Source organism: Andrographis paniculata, unplaced genomic scaffold (genome assembly GCF_009805555.1).
Source record: "Andrographis paniculata isolate CXL003 unplaced genomic scaffold, ASM980555v1 Contig55END, whole genome shotgun sequence".
Taxonomy (NCBI): domain Eukaryota; kingdom Viridiplantae; phylum Streptophyta; class Magnoliopsida; order Lamiales; family Acanthaceae; genus Andrographis; species Andrographis paniculata.
This window is the reverse complement of record NW_026137590.1, coordinates 3,946,802-3,963,368: the sequence shown is the minus strand read 5'-3', so window position 1 is coordinate 3,963,368 and position 16,567 is coordinate 3,946,802. Positions and strand designations below refer to the sequence as shown.

The 16,567-nt window shown below is 30.5% G+C and overlaps 1 protein-coding gene across 1 annotated transcript; it reads right to left on the bottom strand.

Annotated features, from left to right (window-relative positions):
• Positions 1–12,322: 12,322 nt before the first annotated feature.
• Positions 12,323–13,463, bottom strand: LOC127256520 (B3 domain-containing protein At4g34400-like). Its single transcript, XM_051282571.1, has 2 exons — positions 13,354–13,463; positions 12,323–12,691 (listed from the first exon to the last, which is right to left on the bottom strand). The coding sequence occupies exons 1-2, from the start codon at positions 13,375–13,377 to the stop codon at positions 12,428–12,430; spliced, it is 288 nt and encodes a 95-aa protein (XP_051138528.1). The 5' UTR covers positions 13,378–13,463; the 3' UTR covers positions 12,323–12,427.
• Positions 13,464–16,567: the final 3,104 nt, after the last annotated feature.

The window sequence follows — 16,567 nt, the reverse complement described above, 5'->3', positions numbered from 1 at the left end:
GAATTTATGTATAAGTCTCTTTTTTAAAAAATACTATTGGATAAGATGGTCGCGACAAAGAAACCAACTCCTCCTAATATATGTGAGCAATAACGGTGAAACCACAAATTGTTAGCACTGTAGATAAATTGTTGTTGTCCCATGGTTACACAATTGTGTGATTATGATGATGTAAAAACACATTCTAGATACCTAGATTTGGAAGATTTCAATCCAAAAGATATCCATTACAATCTAAAACCAGGTTTACAAGACTTCGAAACATAAAAAACTTACAATTTAACTAAGGGAAAATTGTAAAAACTATCTCACATATATACCCCATTATCACTTTTGAAATGTATTTATCTCGCTAGAAAAATATATCCTACATGTTTGCAAAAGTCGCTATTTATGCCCTTTGGCCGCTCGTGATGTTCACACCACGCGCGGTCACGCGACGCCAAATGATAGAAATAGCAATTTTTGTGAACATGTAGGATATATTTTGCCAACGAGATCAATATAGGAAAAAAGTGATAATTGATACATGTGAGATATTTTTTGTAATTTTCTCGTTCAACTAACATCTTCAATAGTTTTCCTTACACCTCAATGTACAAAAACTCATTAGTCATTCCGCAGACATAACATCACCATACCACAATTTGGCTAAGATATAGAATGTTTACAAATAGTATTCTTCTCCGCTTGAATCTTCAAAATCTCTTTTTTCAAATCACGTTCTGAGCTTCATAAATGCTATTGGAAGTGAAAAAATTGAGGAAAATGTAGTTGGTGTGCACTGTCCGTGGCCACCAGTTTCTGAGATAAGGTGTCTGTTTGTGGAAAATTTATGTCTTTGTAGTAATTAAGTGCATTATGGTAGTTTTATTATAATTACTTTCCATAACTATTGATTTTGTAGATTATTGTGTTTGCGGTAATTATCAGTGTTATAAACAGCAATATGCTTTAAAATTATCTTTGTTTGTAAAGTTGTATATTTTAAAGTATGCATGTTTGAATTGATTATGTATTAAAAAATTGTATATTTTAAAATTAGATTATTGTTTGCATTAATTAATATTTGTTTACTTTCTAACACTTATCACTTCACTAGGGGTATTTATGTTTTTTTTTATTATTTGTACACTAAAATTATCTTGTAAAGAAGTTTTCGTGTAAAGTTATTCTAATTTATCCGACAACTTTTTTTAGTTTTAACTTCTCATACTTTTCTAATAACTGGATTTAAAAAATGAAATATTATACAAAAATAAGTTATTTCATCTATTTCAACCTTTTTCTTATAAGTTACAAACCCTTCAAAGTTTCCATCTAGTGCCTCTAAAGAGTTTTTGTGTTATCAAAATCTATTTTATTTTTTGTTTCAATATTACAAAATTTGTTTTAACATTGAATTGAATTAAATTTAAGAAAAATGGATTTGCCATGCTTATTTCGATTTTTAGAAACATATTTTTCTTTTAAAATTTTGAGAAATAAAATAATACCATAAATAAATAAATAAATAAAAAAAACAAGGTTCTTGTCCTCAAGCACAATTCACACACAAGCCACTTATCAATAATCAGGTTGACATCATGAGATTCTACTATAGGGGTGTCTTTATTTTGCATGAGTATGATGGATAATATTATTTTATCCACCATAATCAAATATTTACTATTAATTATTATAGCTCATAATTAAGTAAAATCCAGCATAATAGTAGCATAATTAGAGATTATTAATCCTCCTATTTTAGGTAGGATTAAATAATAACATATATTATTAATGTTAAAGAGGCTATTTTGTCTTCAATTAATAGTTAACTTAGTATTAATTTTATCATATAATTTATAATATTTTAGAAAAAAAAATTATAATCTTATACAATAATCCATTAAAGTAAACATAATATAATTTTATCATATGATTATATAATTCATTAAAATAATATTATGTTTTATAATCATATTTCATAAAGTAAACAAACCATAACACTCCAAGGATGCATGGACATGTGACATTGCCAGCAAGGGGTCGGAACAATGTTTTAGAGCAAAAAAAATACACAAAATAACACACAGAGCTTTAATCTATTGCACAGGGGATAAGTTAACATAATAAAAACTTTTAAAATGATTTTCACTCACATAAAATAATAGGCACACATAAAGCAAAAAATATAAAAAAAAAATAGCTACAACAAGTGACTTCCTAGCACAAGTAGGCAACAATTAATGACTTTTCGAGTATAAATTACAAGTAACCTCGAGTTTTCACTTCTTTGTGAAAACCACAATGAACAACCTTTATGTTCACTAAAAGCAAGTTTCACCTATCCTACAATACCGACATGGATTAGAAATAATAGAAATTTCATATTCTTTTCCTTTGCACTATATGTGATACCCTGGAGTTGGGCCGGTGCTAGGCCATCTCCTGTGTACGAATGAGTCAATGCTAGGTCATTTAAAAGTTATTAGAGATTAAATAAATTGAATAGACAATTCATATCAACAATGTGCACATTCATTATCTATATTCCTACTAAAAGAACTCTAGAGTTAAACGTGTTTGTCTTTAACAAAACAAAATTTTTAAGTGGTGATTTTCAACATATGTTTTCTCTTTAACAACACAAGATTTGGGATTGTTCTATCAAGAGCAGTATTAAGCAATTTTGTTAAACAAAAATTCTTGGAAAAACTAACGATCTTAGAAGGTCTTAACAAAATTAAACTCTAAAGTTTTGAAAGAACTTTGTTTAAGAATATAAAGTATCAACAAAAACAGAGAAAAACATTTTCAAACATTCAGTACTAAAACAAATTTATAGAGAACAAAATGAAAAATGTTAGATTTTTGTCAAGATTTGCGAAAACTACCGGAACAACATTGAAAACTCAAACTTTCTTCAAAACCTTTTCGAAAACACAACAAAAAACAAAACCGAAGGCTACGAGTACAAGTATTTCAAAAAGCCCTAAAGATCTTATACCAATATTGTATTTTGATATGAAGAATGTGAGATATAAACAAACCAAACACAAAACTTAAAATGATCGTGTTGAATCAAACCAAAAGAAAGCAAAACAAAATTAAAAAATATTTGATGGTTAGTACACCCTTAATAAATAAAAGAACCGTGGGAATACTACTTCAGCTTTGGCACAGCCAAGAACAGCCGAAGAAACCACAAAATCTTCCGAAAATCGAAATTCTACCAAATTGCTCACAAATTTATAGATTCTCTCAAATCTTAGTGTGGAACAACTCAAAACTCTAACCTAAAACTAAGATCGAACTATCCTATGAATTGTGATTGAAAGCAGCGCACAACATAACACATAAACACATATTACAACCCTAATCACAATTCGATAGATCACATCCAATCCCTAGATCCAACGATTGAGATTTGATCTCGGTAAATAATCGACTTCTTGGATTGGACCATAATCTTGTCTAAAGTAATAAAATTCGGATGAAAAGAAATACATGGCCAGGTATAACAAATCATGGCCAACTAAATAAAAAAATAAAATAATTTGAAATAAGAAAAAAAAAAAAAAAAAACTTTAATACTCCCTCCATACGATTTATAAGTCAATATTTATTTTTGGCACGAATTCTAAGAAATAATATTATTTTAATTATAATGTTTAGTTACAAATAGTGTAAAAAAAAATTTACCGTTACCTTTTCGTATAAAAGTAATCTTGTGATGGTAAAGTATGATTATTTGTGAAAAAAAAAAAAAAAAAAAGAGGAATTAAATTAAATGATTATTTTATAATTGAACAACCCATAATAAAAATAAATTTACTTTTTGAGTAGACGAATAAAACATTCTCTTTAATTTTTTTATTTATTATACAATCTCATTCTAACTAATAAAGAATATATTCATTCTACTTACAAAATACTCGGTGTGGTCAAAAAGTTCAATTGGGTTATACGAGTAAATTTGATTACAATACAAAATTTGTATATTTTATATTTATTTGATTCAGTTCGATGTTTATTTTTAATATTTTTAGGTTAACTTAACCGAATACATTTATATTTTCAATTTTATATTAATAATTATATTCAATACGATTTAGTTTGGAATATTTGAAACCATCTTTAGTTAATTAAAATTTGTTATTTTAATGTATTTATTTTTAAATTCTGTTTGAATTATTTGTAAATTTTACAAATATTTTTGGTTAATAGAAATTTTCGATTTGATATGATTCACAGTTTGGAGTATATTTATAAATAATGAAACAGTGTCCATGCCTACAAAATACCATATTAGATATTTATGTTATCTAAAAATATTAATAAATATGAGAATAATTAAAAATAAAGATATATATATTAAAAGATCCAAAATAAATAAATCAGTTATCAATATTTTTTTATCGGAATCAATATTTTATTGAAAAATTTGCAAAAAATATCACATACTCATATCCTATTATCACTTTTGTCCTATATTTATCTCGCTGGCAAAATATATCTCACATGTTTACAAAAGTCGCTATTTATGTCTTTTGCCCGCGCGTGACATTCACACCACACGCCTTTATGCGCGGCCAAATGATAAAAATAATAACTTTTACAAACATGTGAGATATATTTTATCAGTAAGATAAATACAAATACAGGACAAAATTAATAATAGGGTATACTTGTGAGATTTTTTTTGCAATTTTCTCATATTTTACTGCATGGGTGGCGGTAGTTGGGCAGTAGGAAGCATTAGAGCACACACATTTGACCCATTTAGATATTGGTGCATTAAAAATGGTTTAAATGCATAAAAATTTAGAATTTTTCTATTTTTTAATTTAATAAATTGTATTTAATTATATTTATTTTATATTTTTTTATTATATAATATTCTATTTTCTAATGATATATTTTTATTTAAATTTAAATTTAAAAATAAATTATTTTGATATTAATTTGAATATACATTTTTTTATTTATTGTTAAACGTAAAGAAAAAAATATGACGTGAAAGAAGATGCTCTTATAAAGAGTACCGCAACAAATACTTTTATAAACGGCAACGAGAAGAGCATGAGGCTCCAGATGTAGAGTTGCTAGCATCCAACATTTGTTGTTTTTTATTTCAAACAAAAGACATTATTATTCATTTATGGGGCTTTTGTTTTTATTATTATTTTGGATGTATCCTAAGAGCTTCTCAGGATATCGTCCATCCTAATATTACTTTCGTTCAAATACATTTTATTTTGAAGTTCTAATGAGATTCAATGTGTTAGACTACTCTGCGTGTTATGTATTTATATTCTACCATCTTAGTTAAATTTACTATTTTTCTTATAAATTTTCATACTAAAATATATTTAAATTAAACTTCAAACTATAACCAAACAAACCCACTAGTCTTTTGAAAAAAAAAAATTATTATTATTATTATTATTATTCCTTTTTACTATTATTATAAATGAAATCCACAATTTTTTCTGTACATTCCCAACATTCTTTCTTGATTGATTTTGTAACTAATGAATAATTCTACTAGACATACCTGCTTGGTGAGATTTCATAATTGCAACCTAGTATTTGTTCTTGACATACCTTAACCTTTTCGTCATTCCAATATTCAAACAACTACTTTGGACACTCCTATGCCACGATCCCAGTAGTTGGAACAATTTTCAATTATTCCTAACTCGTTGTCTTCGATCCGATTGAAATAAGAAGTTTTGATGCTATATTTCTAGTGCCCCCAAACCTCCGGTACACACGACCATAATGACCTTCTCAATCGAGTTTGGGAGCCCACAGACCTTCTAATAATATATTCATAATCAATGGCAGATCTAACTATCCTTTCAAGTGGATGCACAACTTAATAAATTAGAATTACAATATAAAAAAGATAAATTACAATTGTCTCTTACCCTTACGCTTAAAATGTTTAATTAGATTATGGTTTGTAAACAAAGTTTGTAGATAAAATTTATAGATATAATTTTTTAATGGTTATTTAAATTAAAATAACATAAAATACATAGTATATATATAAATCAAGTGGGGGTCCCGTGACCCCACATTGAATGAATGAATACGCCACTCTTAGGAATGACTAAGAACCTTCTAATATGATGTAGCAAGAAGTTTGTGTCAAAAAAATGTTCAAATATTATTTGCAATGTATTTGTTGGTGTTGGGGAAGTGATTTATCGAACAAAACATATTCGAACACATTAAAGGGTCAACTCCCGAAGCGTGGGCAGTTCACAGTTATAACTACGTTTCAACAACAAAAAACAATGCCGAACATAAAACAACAATAAGACAAGGTGTTTGTTGACCCGGTTTGATTATCAATCAATCTAAATCTGGGGGATTCCAATCCAGGAGACATTCTACTAATCAGTGCTGATTACAGAGTATAAACAATCACAACTACTTCAACTCAAACTCCTATCATGGCCTACCTTGGAAAATACCTCAAGAGGTTCACGTTGTCACAAACGCGTACTGGCAACGACCATATAGCAGAGCCGCTCAGAGTTTGATCATCCTCTCCGGTTGGAACTCCTTTAACTCCGATCACGTCGACCTCTCCGGCGAATTTTTCTGTCAAAAATTCATTCAAACCAAGGGGAATCGATATGGATAGAGCGTTGAGAGCTTCACTCAATATTCTTCTTTCTAAAGTATGATCTCCAAATCACTCATCACCAATCTTCAACCATATTCGGTTGAGTAAATCACTCACATTCCTGAAATAAAAAATTCCACATTAATTTCCCTTTGCACTGAAATAGAAGGAGTGAGTTTCCATGTTTTGATCTTTCCTCAAGTATGTCTTTTGTCTTTTGGAAAGTCTTTGCTGCATAAATTAAGACACCATTAGTTCATATGTCAAAATAACTTAGGGGAATTTCCATTCACATTCTCCCCCTTTTTGGCATATGAAACCACGAATAAAAGTGCAGGAATTAACCTACTCACGCACTCAATCATCCAAGAGTGAGTCCAACTATTACATGCCAACAAACATAAAAAGGCTACAAACAGCCTTCACATTGATATGGTTGTAATCACTTCGGACTTCCAACGAAAATAGTAACAACAGATAAAATCAACAATCAGCAAAGCAGACAGCATCAGAACTTGGGCAACTCCCCTTGAAAATATGATCTCCCATTTTCCTGCATTACTCCCCCTTCGTGGGAGCATTTGAAAAAAAGAACATAGACCTTCAAAAACATCCTCACTTTGCTGAGAAATGGTTGCAGCAGCAACTTTATCACCGTCACCAGAAACTATTCCAACAATATCATCAAGAATTTCAGTTGTTTCACAAACAATTTCACTTGTTCCATTTTCACGAATTCTTTCTCATTTGGTCCGCTGAAAAATACTTGCAGCAACAACATCAACATCAACATCAGCAGCAGCACCAACATGAACAACAACAACAAATTCGGTTGATTCGGCATCAGTTTTGTTGTAGCAGCAACTTCACAGCATCAACAATAATTTTTGCAACATCATAAGGCCTGGAAATTCTTCAAAATCCAGTGTAGGACCACGTCGAATTAATCCATAACCAAAACATCAACCATGGCATCAAATCTGACTCTTGCCATTGCTCAATAAAATTCTCTTCGCAACACTTCTTCTTTTTGGATTTTTCAAAAAAAAAATCTTTTCAAATTATTTTCATTCTCCAATATTCACCACAAATATTCCAAACACCATAAATATATTGAAGAATTTATTAATCACCAATGTATGAAAAATCAAGTAGGGTACGAATGCATACCCAATTGACGTCCAAACTTTTCAAAACGATTTGCATCCAACGCCTTTGTAAGAATGTTTGTCTTTTGATTTTACTTGGGCATCCACACCAATCTGACTTTAACATTTTGTCTGAGTTCTTCAGTAGGCCACTGAATATTTCTGCCATTCATAATGTCCTTCGCCAATCTGAAACATTTTTCAGCTGTATGTCCAAGACATCTGCAGTATCCGCAGTCTTTACGTCGTGATGACATTTGTCTAACACCCTGTATCCTACGATTTTCATTCCAATCTCTGTTTTTGTTCTTCTTCAAATTATGCTTCACCATCAGAACTGATTTGTTCTCTGGAATTTCAACATCAGCAAGAAGTCCATCCCGGACAAATGTAGTAGGTTTTCTGTGTGAGGACTCACAAAAACTTATTCCCTTGTGATCACCAAAAGGTTTTCCAATCGAAAGTACTTCATCCAATTTCTCCTTTCTCTTTCAAAGTCTATCATTCTCTTGTTTCAGCTGCACATTTTCAGTCTTTAATCTATCAACTTCAGTTGATTTCTCATGAACATCTTTCTTCAAAATTTCAATTTCATCATCCAACTTTTCCTTTTGAGCTTCTAACCGGTAAATGGTGTCCAAAAGTTCTTTATTTTTTACCAGTGATTTCTTTTGTTCTGCCACCATCTCCTCATAGGCTTCAATCAATTCATCAGCATCAAGTTCTATGGATTCCTCTTAAGCTTTATCAGTAGAAGCACCATCATCTTTAATAGCTTCAGATTCATCGGCCATGAAAGCAACCAATTCATCATTTTCTGAGTTTTCTTCGCCTCCAACAGACCTTTCATCATCATTGTCACTCCATGTGGCTTGGTATGATTTCTTCTCTCTTTTCTTCACCGTTGGACATTCAGATTTAATGTGACCAACTCCTCCACATCCATAGCAGGTAGGCTCTTGTACTGATTCAGGCAACTTCTTCTTGAATCCACCATCGAACTTCTCTTTTGGCTTGCTGTAATTTGATGTTTTCTGTTCAGAGTATTTCCATTGTGAGCTAGAAATACTCACATCCTGATAACCACTTCTGTTCTGGAACTTCCTATACTTCAGCTTGGCTGCTCGATTCTCACTTATCATTCTTGAAAGTTTTCGACTCCACATAGTTATTTCCTCATCAGATTCGATCAGCTCCATGTCTTCCACACTTAAGGCCATACTTTTTGGAGTTTCATCTTCGAGATAATTCATTTCATCACCAAAGTGCCGTATAATTCATCCAACGTCATATTTTTCAGCTTTGGTGGTTCATCAAGCATAATCACCTTTGGCCTGAAATTTTTTGTGAGACTTTTAAGCATCTTCCTCGCCAGCCTCTTTTCTTTAAAGTGCATTCCAAGAGCTTCTGCTTGATTGACAACATTCATAAAACGATTATAGTAAACAACGATTGTTTTGTAGTCATTCATCTTCATTCCTTCAAACAATGTCTCCACATCATTTAATTTAGATTCTCGGACTTGCGCTGAACCTTCGAATGCATTTTCTAGAATATCTTAAGCTTCCTTGGCAATTTTTCAGTTTGATATAAGCTTCGCCTGAGTTTCATCCACAACATTAAAAATCGAAAATAGGGCCTTCGAGTTTCCTATTCCAGCAGCTTTTTCATTCAACGTCCATTCTCTCTTCGGTTTCTTTACAAGAGTAGTAACACCATCTTCATCTTGGATGGTTTTCATAGGATGAGACCATGCACACTCAACAGCATCAGAAACGTTTTCACCTTGAAGCATCAGAAAGGCTTTCATTTTGTTCTTCCAACTTTGGTAATTTGTCCCATCGAACAATGGAGGTCTTGATGTTGAACGTCCTTCCTTACTCATGTCTGCAACTGTGACCAGATCTACTCAACGAATTAGAGAACACCGCTCTGATACCAGATATTGGGGAAGTGATTTATCGAACAAAACACATTCGAACACTTTAAAGGGCCAACTTCTAAAGCGTGGGCGGTTCACAATTATAAATACGTTTCAACAACAAAAAACAATGCCGAACATAAAACAACAATAAGACAAGGTGTTTGTTGACCCGGTTCAATTATCAACCAATCTACATCCGGGGGATTAATCCATGAGACATTCTACTAATCAGTGTTGATTACAGAGTATAAACAATCACAACTCCTTCAACTCAAACTCCTATTATGGTCTACCTTGGAAAATACCTCCACAGGTTCACGTTGTCACAAACGCGTACTAATAACGACCATATAGCAGAGCCGCTCAGAGTTTGATCATCCTCTCCGGTTGGAACTCCTTTAACTCCGATCACGTCGACCTCTCAGGCGAATTTTTCTGTAAAAAACTCATTCAAACTAAGGGGAATTGATATGGATAGAGCGTTGAGAGCTTCACTCAATATTCTTTTTTCTAAAGTATGATCTCCAAATCACTCATCACTAATCTTCAACCCTATTCGGTTGAGTAAATCACTCACATTCCTGAAATAAAAGATTCCATATTAATTCTCCTTTGCACCGAAATGGAAGGGGTGAGTTTCCATGTTTTGATCTTTCCTCAAATATGCCTTTTATCTTTCGGAAAGTCTTTGATGCATAAATTAAAACACTATTAGTTCATATGCCAAAATAACTTAAGGGAATTTCCATTCACAGTTGGCATAACACAAACTTATATTTCTGTAGTTAGATATGAGACTAACAAATACATGCATGCATGTATTGGTTCAATTCAAACATATGTCAATTATATTACGAATTTGTCTCGCTTCATTTGTGTCCGCGCGCGTATAATCTATTTGGAGAAATTATTTGAATAACGGGTAGACAACGAGGATGCCAAAATTCATGCACGAAAATATGGCGTTTGTTTCCAGCAACAAATTTTGAAGTTGTAGTAACCTTCACTACTAATGTTGTAAGCACAACACAATACATTAGCAAAATGCTAATTTTATTATACATAATTAATTATCTTATTAAGGTTGTTTTAGTCGCACGTATTAGTATGGTTTGTTGGCAATTGTATTCAGTTTGGCAGTTTAACCCGTAGTATATTAATTTTGTTTTAGCCATGGACATTTAAGAGAAAATTGCAAAAAATATCACACACTTATACCCTGTTATCACTTTTATCATATATTTATCGCGTTGGCAAAATATATCGCACATGTTTAAAAAATCGTTATTTATGTCATTTGTCCGCGCGTGACATTCACACCACGCGCGATTACGCGCGTCCAAATGATAGAAATAGAGACTTTTGCAAATATTTGAGATATATTTTGTCAGTGAGATAAATACAGAACAAAAGTGATAATGGAGTATACGTAAGATATATTTTTTGCAATTTTCCCTGGATATATCTATCTATATATTTATATATTGACATGGTTTGTAGGCTACTACTATATTTGATTCGGAGTTTTACCTAATACATACTCGAAAAGTAGCAAATTATTAATGTAGATTTACTTGTTATACATATTAAAAGAAAAAAACCCTAATTTTTAATTTATTACGTAACTTAATAACGTTATTTTAGTCACGCATATATATGTATAGGTACATACACGTTATTGGTGACTTGCTAATTTCATAAATAATAACAAGAAACTATATTTATAAACATATATTTTGATAATATAAAACTTTCAATTAATAACTTTGAATTATCTAATAAAATAATTTAGAGAAAATAATTTAATAACAATTCATTCTATGTCAACAATCTATAGCACATACAAATTATGATATACTCCCTCCGATTCACTAACAAATAATACATATTTTTATTTTAAATTATTCAATTACAAAGTAATTCTTTCTTTTTAGTAAGTATGAACCTTTTTTTTTAACAAATATTTATATTTTACTATCGTATCATTATTATACAAAAATAAAAAATAAAATTATCTTTACATTATTTTTTTAATTATTCACTAAAATAAACTACTATTACTTTTTAAAATTTGCAATAAAAAAGTACAATTATTTTTACATTACTTCATAATCTCAAAGTTGATACACTAATCAACGGAAATGGATCTCCACCCATCCCCTATCAATTGAATTATAACATTCGTTATTTCATAGTTTAAAATAGTATTATTTATTTATTATTACATAAAAGTACATCCCACAATTAGATTTCTTTTCTTATTTTTACAGTTGTTTCAAACTAAATTATAGGATTTTACCTTCGCATATGTGATGTATTATGTACATTTTTTATTACTTGTATTTTTATTTCTATTTTACAACTAATCTTAACTCATAACATTAATAGTGAAACACTAACCTACCTAATAAAAGTTTTTTTGGACACACTACCATGCTAAGTTAAATTGGCTCAAAGTATGTTAATATACTAAAAGTGATAACGATAGTATCTTCCACACCAAAATAACTTTGATAGGTTAATGTATGAGATATAATTCAGATTTTCCATGAAGTAAAAGAATCAAGTCTGTCATAATAAAGATAAAACGTTGGAAGAATTTTAAAAGAGTTATCAATGTCTAAACAATATAAAACTTACGCATCATAATTGTAAATCGATGATAGTTTGGCATCCGTCTAGTTTATTGTATGATAAATGAGTTCGCAGAATCTTTCATTATAAATCTCCAACTTATCCTCGAATATCATTGCCACGAATAATAGTAACATGGACGGCTAGTTCTTCTTCTCCCTCCACGAGCTCACAAATGCATCTGTCATCTTTTTGTATATAGTTTAAGGTGCATAGCTTTCTCCATCCTCCTGATATTGCGACCCTTCCATCCTTCCATTTTTTACATTTTGCCACTATTCTCCTTCCTGTTTGATCGATGAAATATGCCTTTTTCGAAAAATCTATATCATCGTTATCTTTCACTACATCTTTGGGAACAAACTGAGACAAGAAAATAAAATTGTTATGTATACAACAATGTAGAGTATTGACACAATAATTTAAACACAATATTGCTTTATGTACTAAAATATAGGTAAAGATGAACACTTCAAAACAAAACAAACCAAGCAACAATATATTATTATTCACAAACAATAAATAACTAACTTCTTACATAAAATAAACACATAAATGAGAAAAAAACATCAAAACCAAAATGAAATAAAAACACAAGAAAAATAAATAGTTTATTTTTTAATCTAAAAAAAATGCCATTTTTTTTATAAAAATATACTATTTATTTTGGAAAATTATTTAAAAATATTAAAAATACTTTATCCAAACAATATTATAATATCTCGAAACATTTTATTAATTTTCAATAAATAACAATAACAAAAAATATATATATCATTATTCCTAACAAACTAAAACAACACAACCAATTCACTTTCGAATTAGTAGTATATCATGTTCTATATATGTATATATATAGATGCACCATTGTTCCACAAAGTGTATAGTTAGGTATGACTCCCCCACCTAGTTCTTCCCAATGAGATTTATAATTAAAAACATTGTAGCTAATAATCAAACAAAATGCCTATAAACTACAAAAGTATTTTCTTACATAAGAAATTGTTTCAAATATCAAATCTTACCAAATTGCCCTTTCGTTTATCCATTATTCCTGTGACAAAGTAAGGATTTTGAGGTTGTGGAGCTAGACCAGCCCTGAAAATGTCTATTCCGTAACGCAGCGAAAGCAGGTCCGTCGATCTTCTTTGTGAATCTTGTTGATCTCTTGTTCTAACTGTTCTTTCTAAAGTCTCACCATCAGCATCATCTATGAAATAAACCACCATTAACCATGAAATTGTCATTTCAGTATAATAAACATGGAGACTTCTCATATTCCAAAACATAATGTAAATACAATATATGTGTCATATTATTAATCTACATGTCATGAAGAAATCGATAAATTTAATCATAATGAAGTCTATCTAACTTGAAAAAAAAAACAAAAAAACAAAACAAAAACTATGCAAAAAATATTTCTATTTAGTAAATTATATTCCAAGAGACCCTTTATAAAGCAAATCAAACAAAAACTCGAATCAACTATTTGTAGTTATAAGAAAAAATGTTTTAAAATATCCATGTTTATTATGTGGAATACGTACTAGTATTCAATCGCTAAATATTTGGGGGAGGGGGGAAAGAGTTTTGCGTACCCATGTTTTGAACATCAGTATCTTCAGTTGGTTCATGATTTTCTTCGGTCCTTTCATCATTATCAATAGCCAGAGATTCATCAGTCACTTCAACATCATCGCTAGTCTCATATTCATCGCTAGCCTCATATTCATCGTTGTCTTCATCGACTTCTTTGGCTTCCTCGACCATTTGAACATTATCTTCTTCATTGTCTTCATTATCTTTGTCGGTCATTTCAATACTATCTGCGGGCACATGTTCCTTGGCCACTTCATTAACTTCATGACCTTCTTCACTCACTTGAGCATTATCTTCCCGCACACAAGCACCCTTCTTGGTTTGCTCGTGAACTCTTGCTGCCTCATCTTCATCATAAAAATAATGATCCCAATTTGCGTAATAATCCTCTTCTTCATCAATATTGTTCGAATTTCTTACAGTCTTTTTATTGTCACATTCATCAGCAGTCTTATTGTCCTTACCAGTAGTCTCCCATAAATCTTTTTCTATAACCTTTTCCATCCCAGCAGGGTCGAATACCTTCACATCGAAAAACCCTCTAATAAAATATTCAAACAACAAAAAGTCTCCCTCCTCAATCTTCATGTCCTTTACAAATTTACTCCATCCTTTCGCCAAACACCACTTATCCTCATCGTTTTGCACAGATGCAATCCATGGCATGTTGTAGTGACCAAGTAAATATACTGCCTTCGCCAATGGTTGATCCAATTGTTTAATAAATTCATTCGGAATGCTCTGTTGCAAGATATATATGTTCCATGTTAGAGTATGCAATCAATCAAGACTCCATATAACACATACTCCATAACATAAGAGCATATGATATATTTAAAATGTGTATTATTTGGACTCTTAATTGTTGTTTTCTGAACTTTTGAATTGATCTTATTTGAAAAACTCAATATCATGCTAATTTTTCTAAATTAGCACCGTAACCGAACCGGAGAGATATATAGGCGAAGAAATAAGGGTTTTCTGGATCCTTTTACCAAAACTATATTCACAATTCCAAATCAAACTTACATTTTCTTACAAAGAAATTGTCTTAAATGTCTTTGCATTTGAAAGAAAGTGAACAAAAAAATGAACATAATTCTTGCAATTGAAAAAAAAAAGAACGAAATAGGGAAAAAAAACAAAAAAAAATGAGAAAAAGAAAAAATGTTTGAGAATCTAGAAAGTTCGTTCTTAGAAACGACGCCGTAAAAATTGTTATGTTAAAGATTAAATTTTATGACGAGAATAACAAACACAAAATCACATCAACTTGTATAAGATGTACAAAAATCGCAAAATAATACATTGAAAAACAAGAACCAACCTGTCAAATGCCAAAATTCATGTTTCATCCGAAATTATTTAGAGGTATAAGTTGAATCTCAAATTCATAGATCTAAAGATTACTGACAACAAAAAAAATACAAAATTGATGGCGAAATCAATGAACAAGAAACCACACTCCCTTTCTGCAAGTTTTGAAAAGATACCAAATAATACACAAAGAATAAAAGAATGTTTAACTTCACCAACCAAAAAAACGCCAGAACTCAAACTTCATTCGTCATATCTCTAGATGCGTAGTTGGATCTTAGACTTATAGATCTAAAGCTCATTTGCAATAGAAAAACAAGATTGAATGAAATAAAGTGGAAAATAAACATACCACTTTGCTATAGTTGATTTTCTTAAAATAAAATGTGAAAAAGGCAGGGCACTTCATTTTGATCCGCATAAACCGAGTTTTGATAGATCCACGGGAAGAACAGTAAAGAACATCCAAGACCTGCAAGTAAATAGAAGGAAACTCAAATCTCCTTAGACCAAAGGCAATTAAAATTTGTGACGATATCAAGAAATATATAGTATAGATCTCATTTTTCCAAGTGTGAACGTTGCTTATATATAATAAATCAGAAAACAGCTAATTATATATAAAGGGGAAAAAAATTTACTTTTAATCGATAAGACCGATGTTAGTTTTTTAAGGAAAAAATTATTTATTACAAAAAATTCATGCATTTTATTTAAAAAGTAAATGCAAGTCCAACAATTAATAATACCCGAGTAATAATTCACATAAAGCATAATTATAAACTTATATTAAAAAAAATTACTAGTTACCAATTATTATTTTCATTATAGATAATTATGGTTGTATATATATGTATGTATATCTGTATGTATAATTAAACATGGATGTGGCTAGGTGATGTGTTTGTTTCTCTAAATTTTTTATTTTTACAAAAAATATTGTATGGGTGTTGGAAAATAATAGTAGCATATAATACGAGATAATAAATTAAATAACAATATATAATACAATAAAATATTCAAGAAACCGAGTAGAGTGATGGTTTTCCAAACTTGATGACATACTATAAGAGTGTAAAATGAGGAATAAAGCCAAGTCGATGATATGCCCGCGAGACAAACTACGCCTTTGTAGTGGTTCCGGTGATGAAGTTTTATCCCCAAAAGTAAAATGGCTTTCACTATTTCTGCCTCATTTTGTTCTAATATTTTAATATGTTTCACCTATGGACCATATATGTAGCTTCATAAGTATTTACTTTGAAGTGACCGACACTTCACACTTACATAAGTATTCATATCTTTAAGCATTCGACTCAT

What these genes read in the sequence shown, in the direction of transcription:
- LOC127256520 (XM_051282571.1), bottom strand. Translation starts at nt 13,377, where the DNA reads ATGGATAAACGAAAGGGCAATTTG. An exon ending in ATAAACGAAAGGGCAATTTG is followed by an intron (nt 12,692 to 13,353) that starts GTAAGATTTGAT and finishes TTCTTGTCTCAG; the next exon opens with TTTGTTCCCAAAGATGTAGT.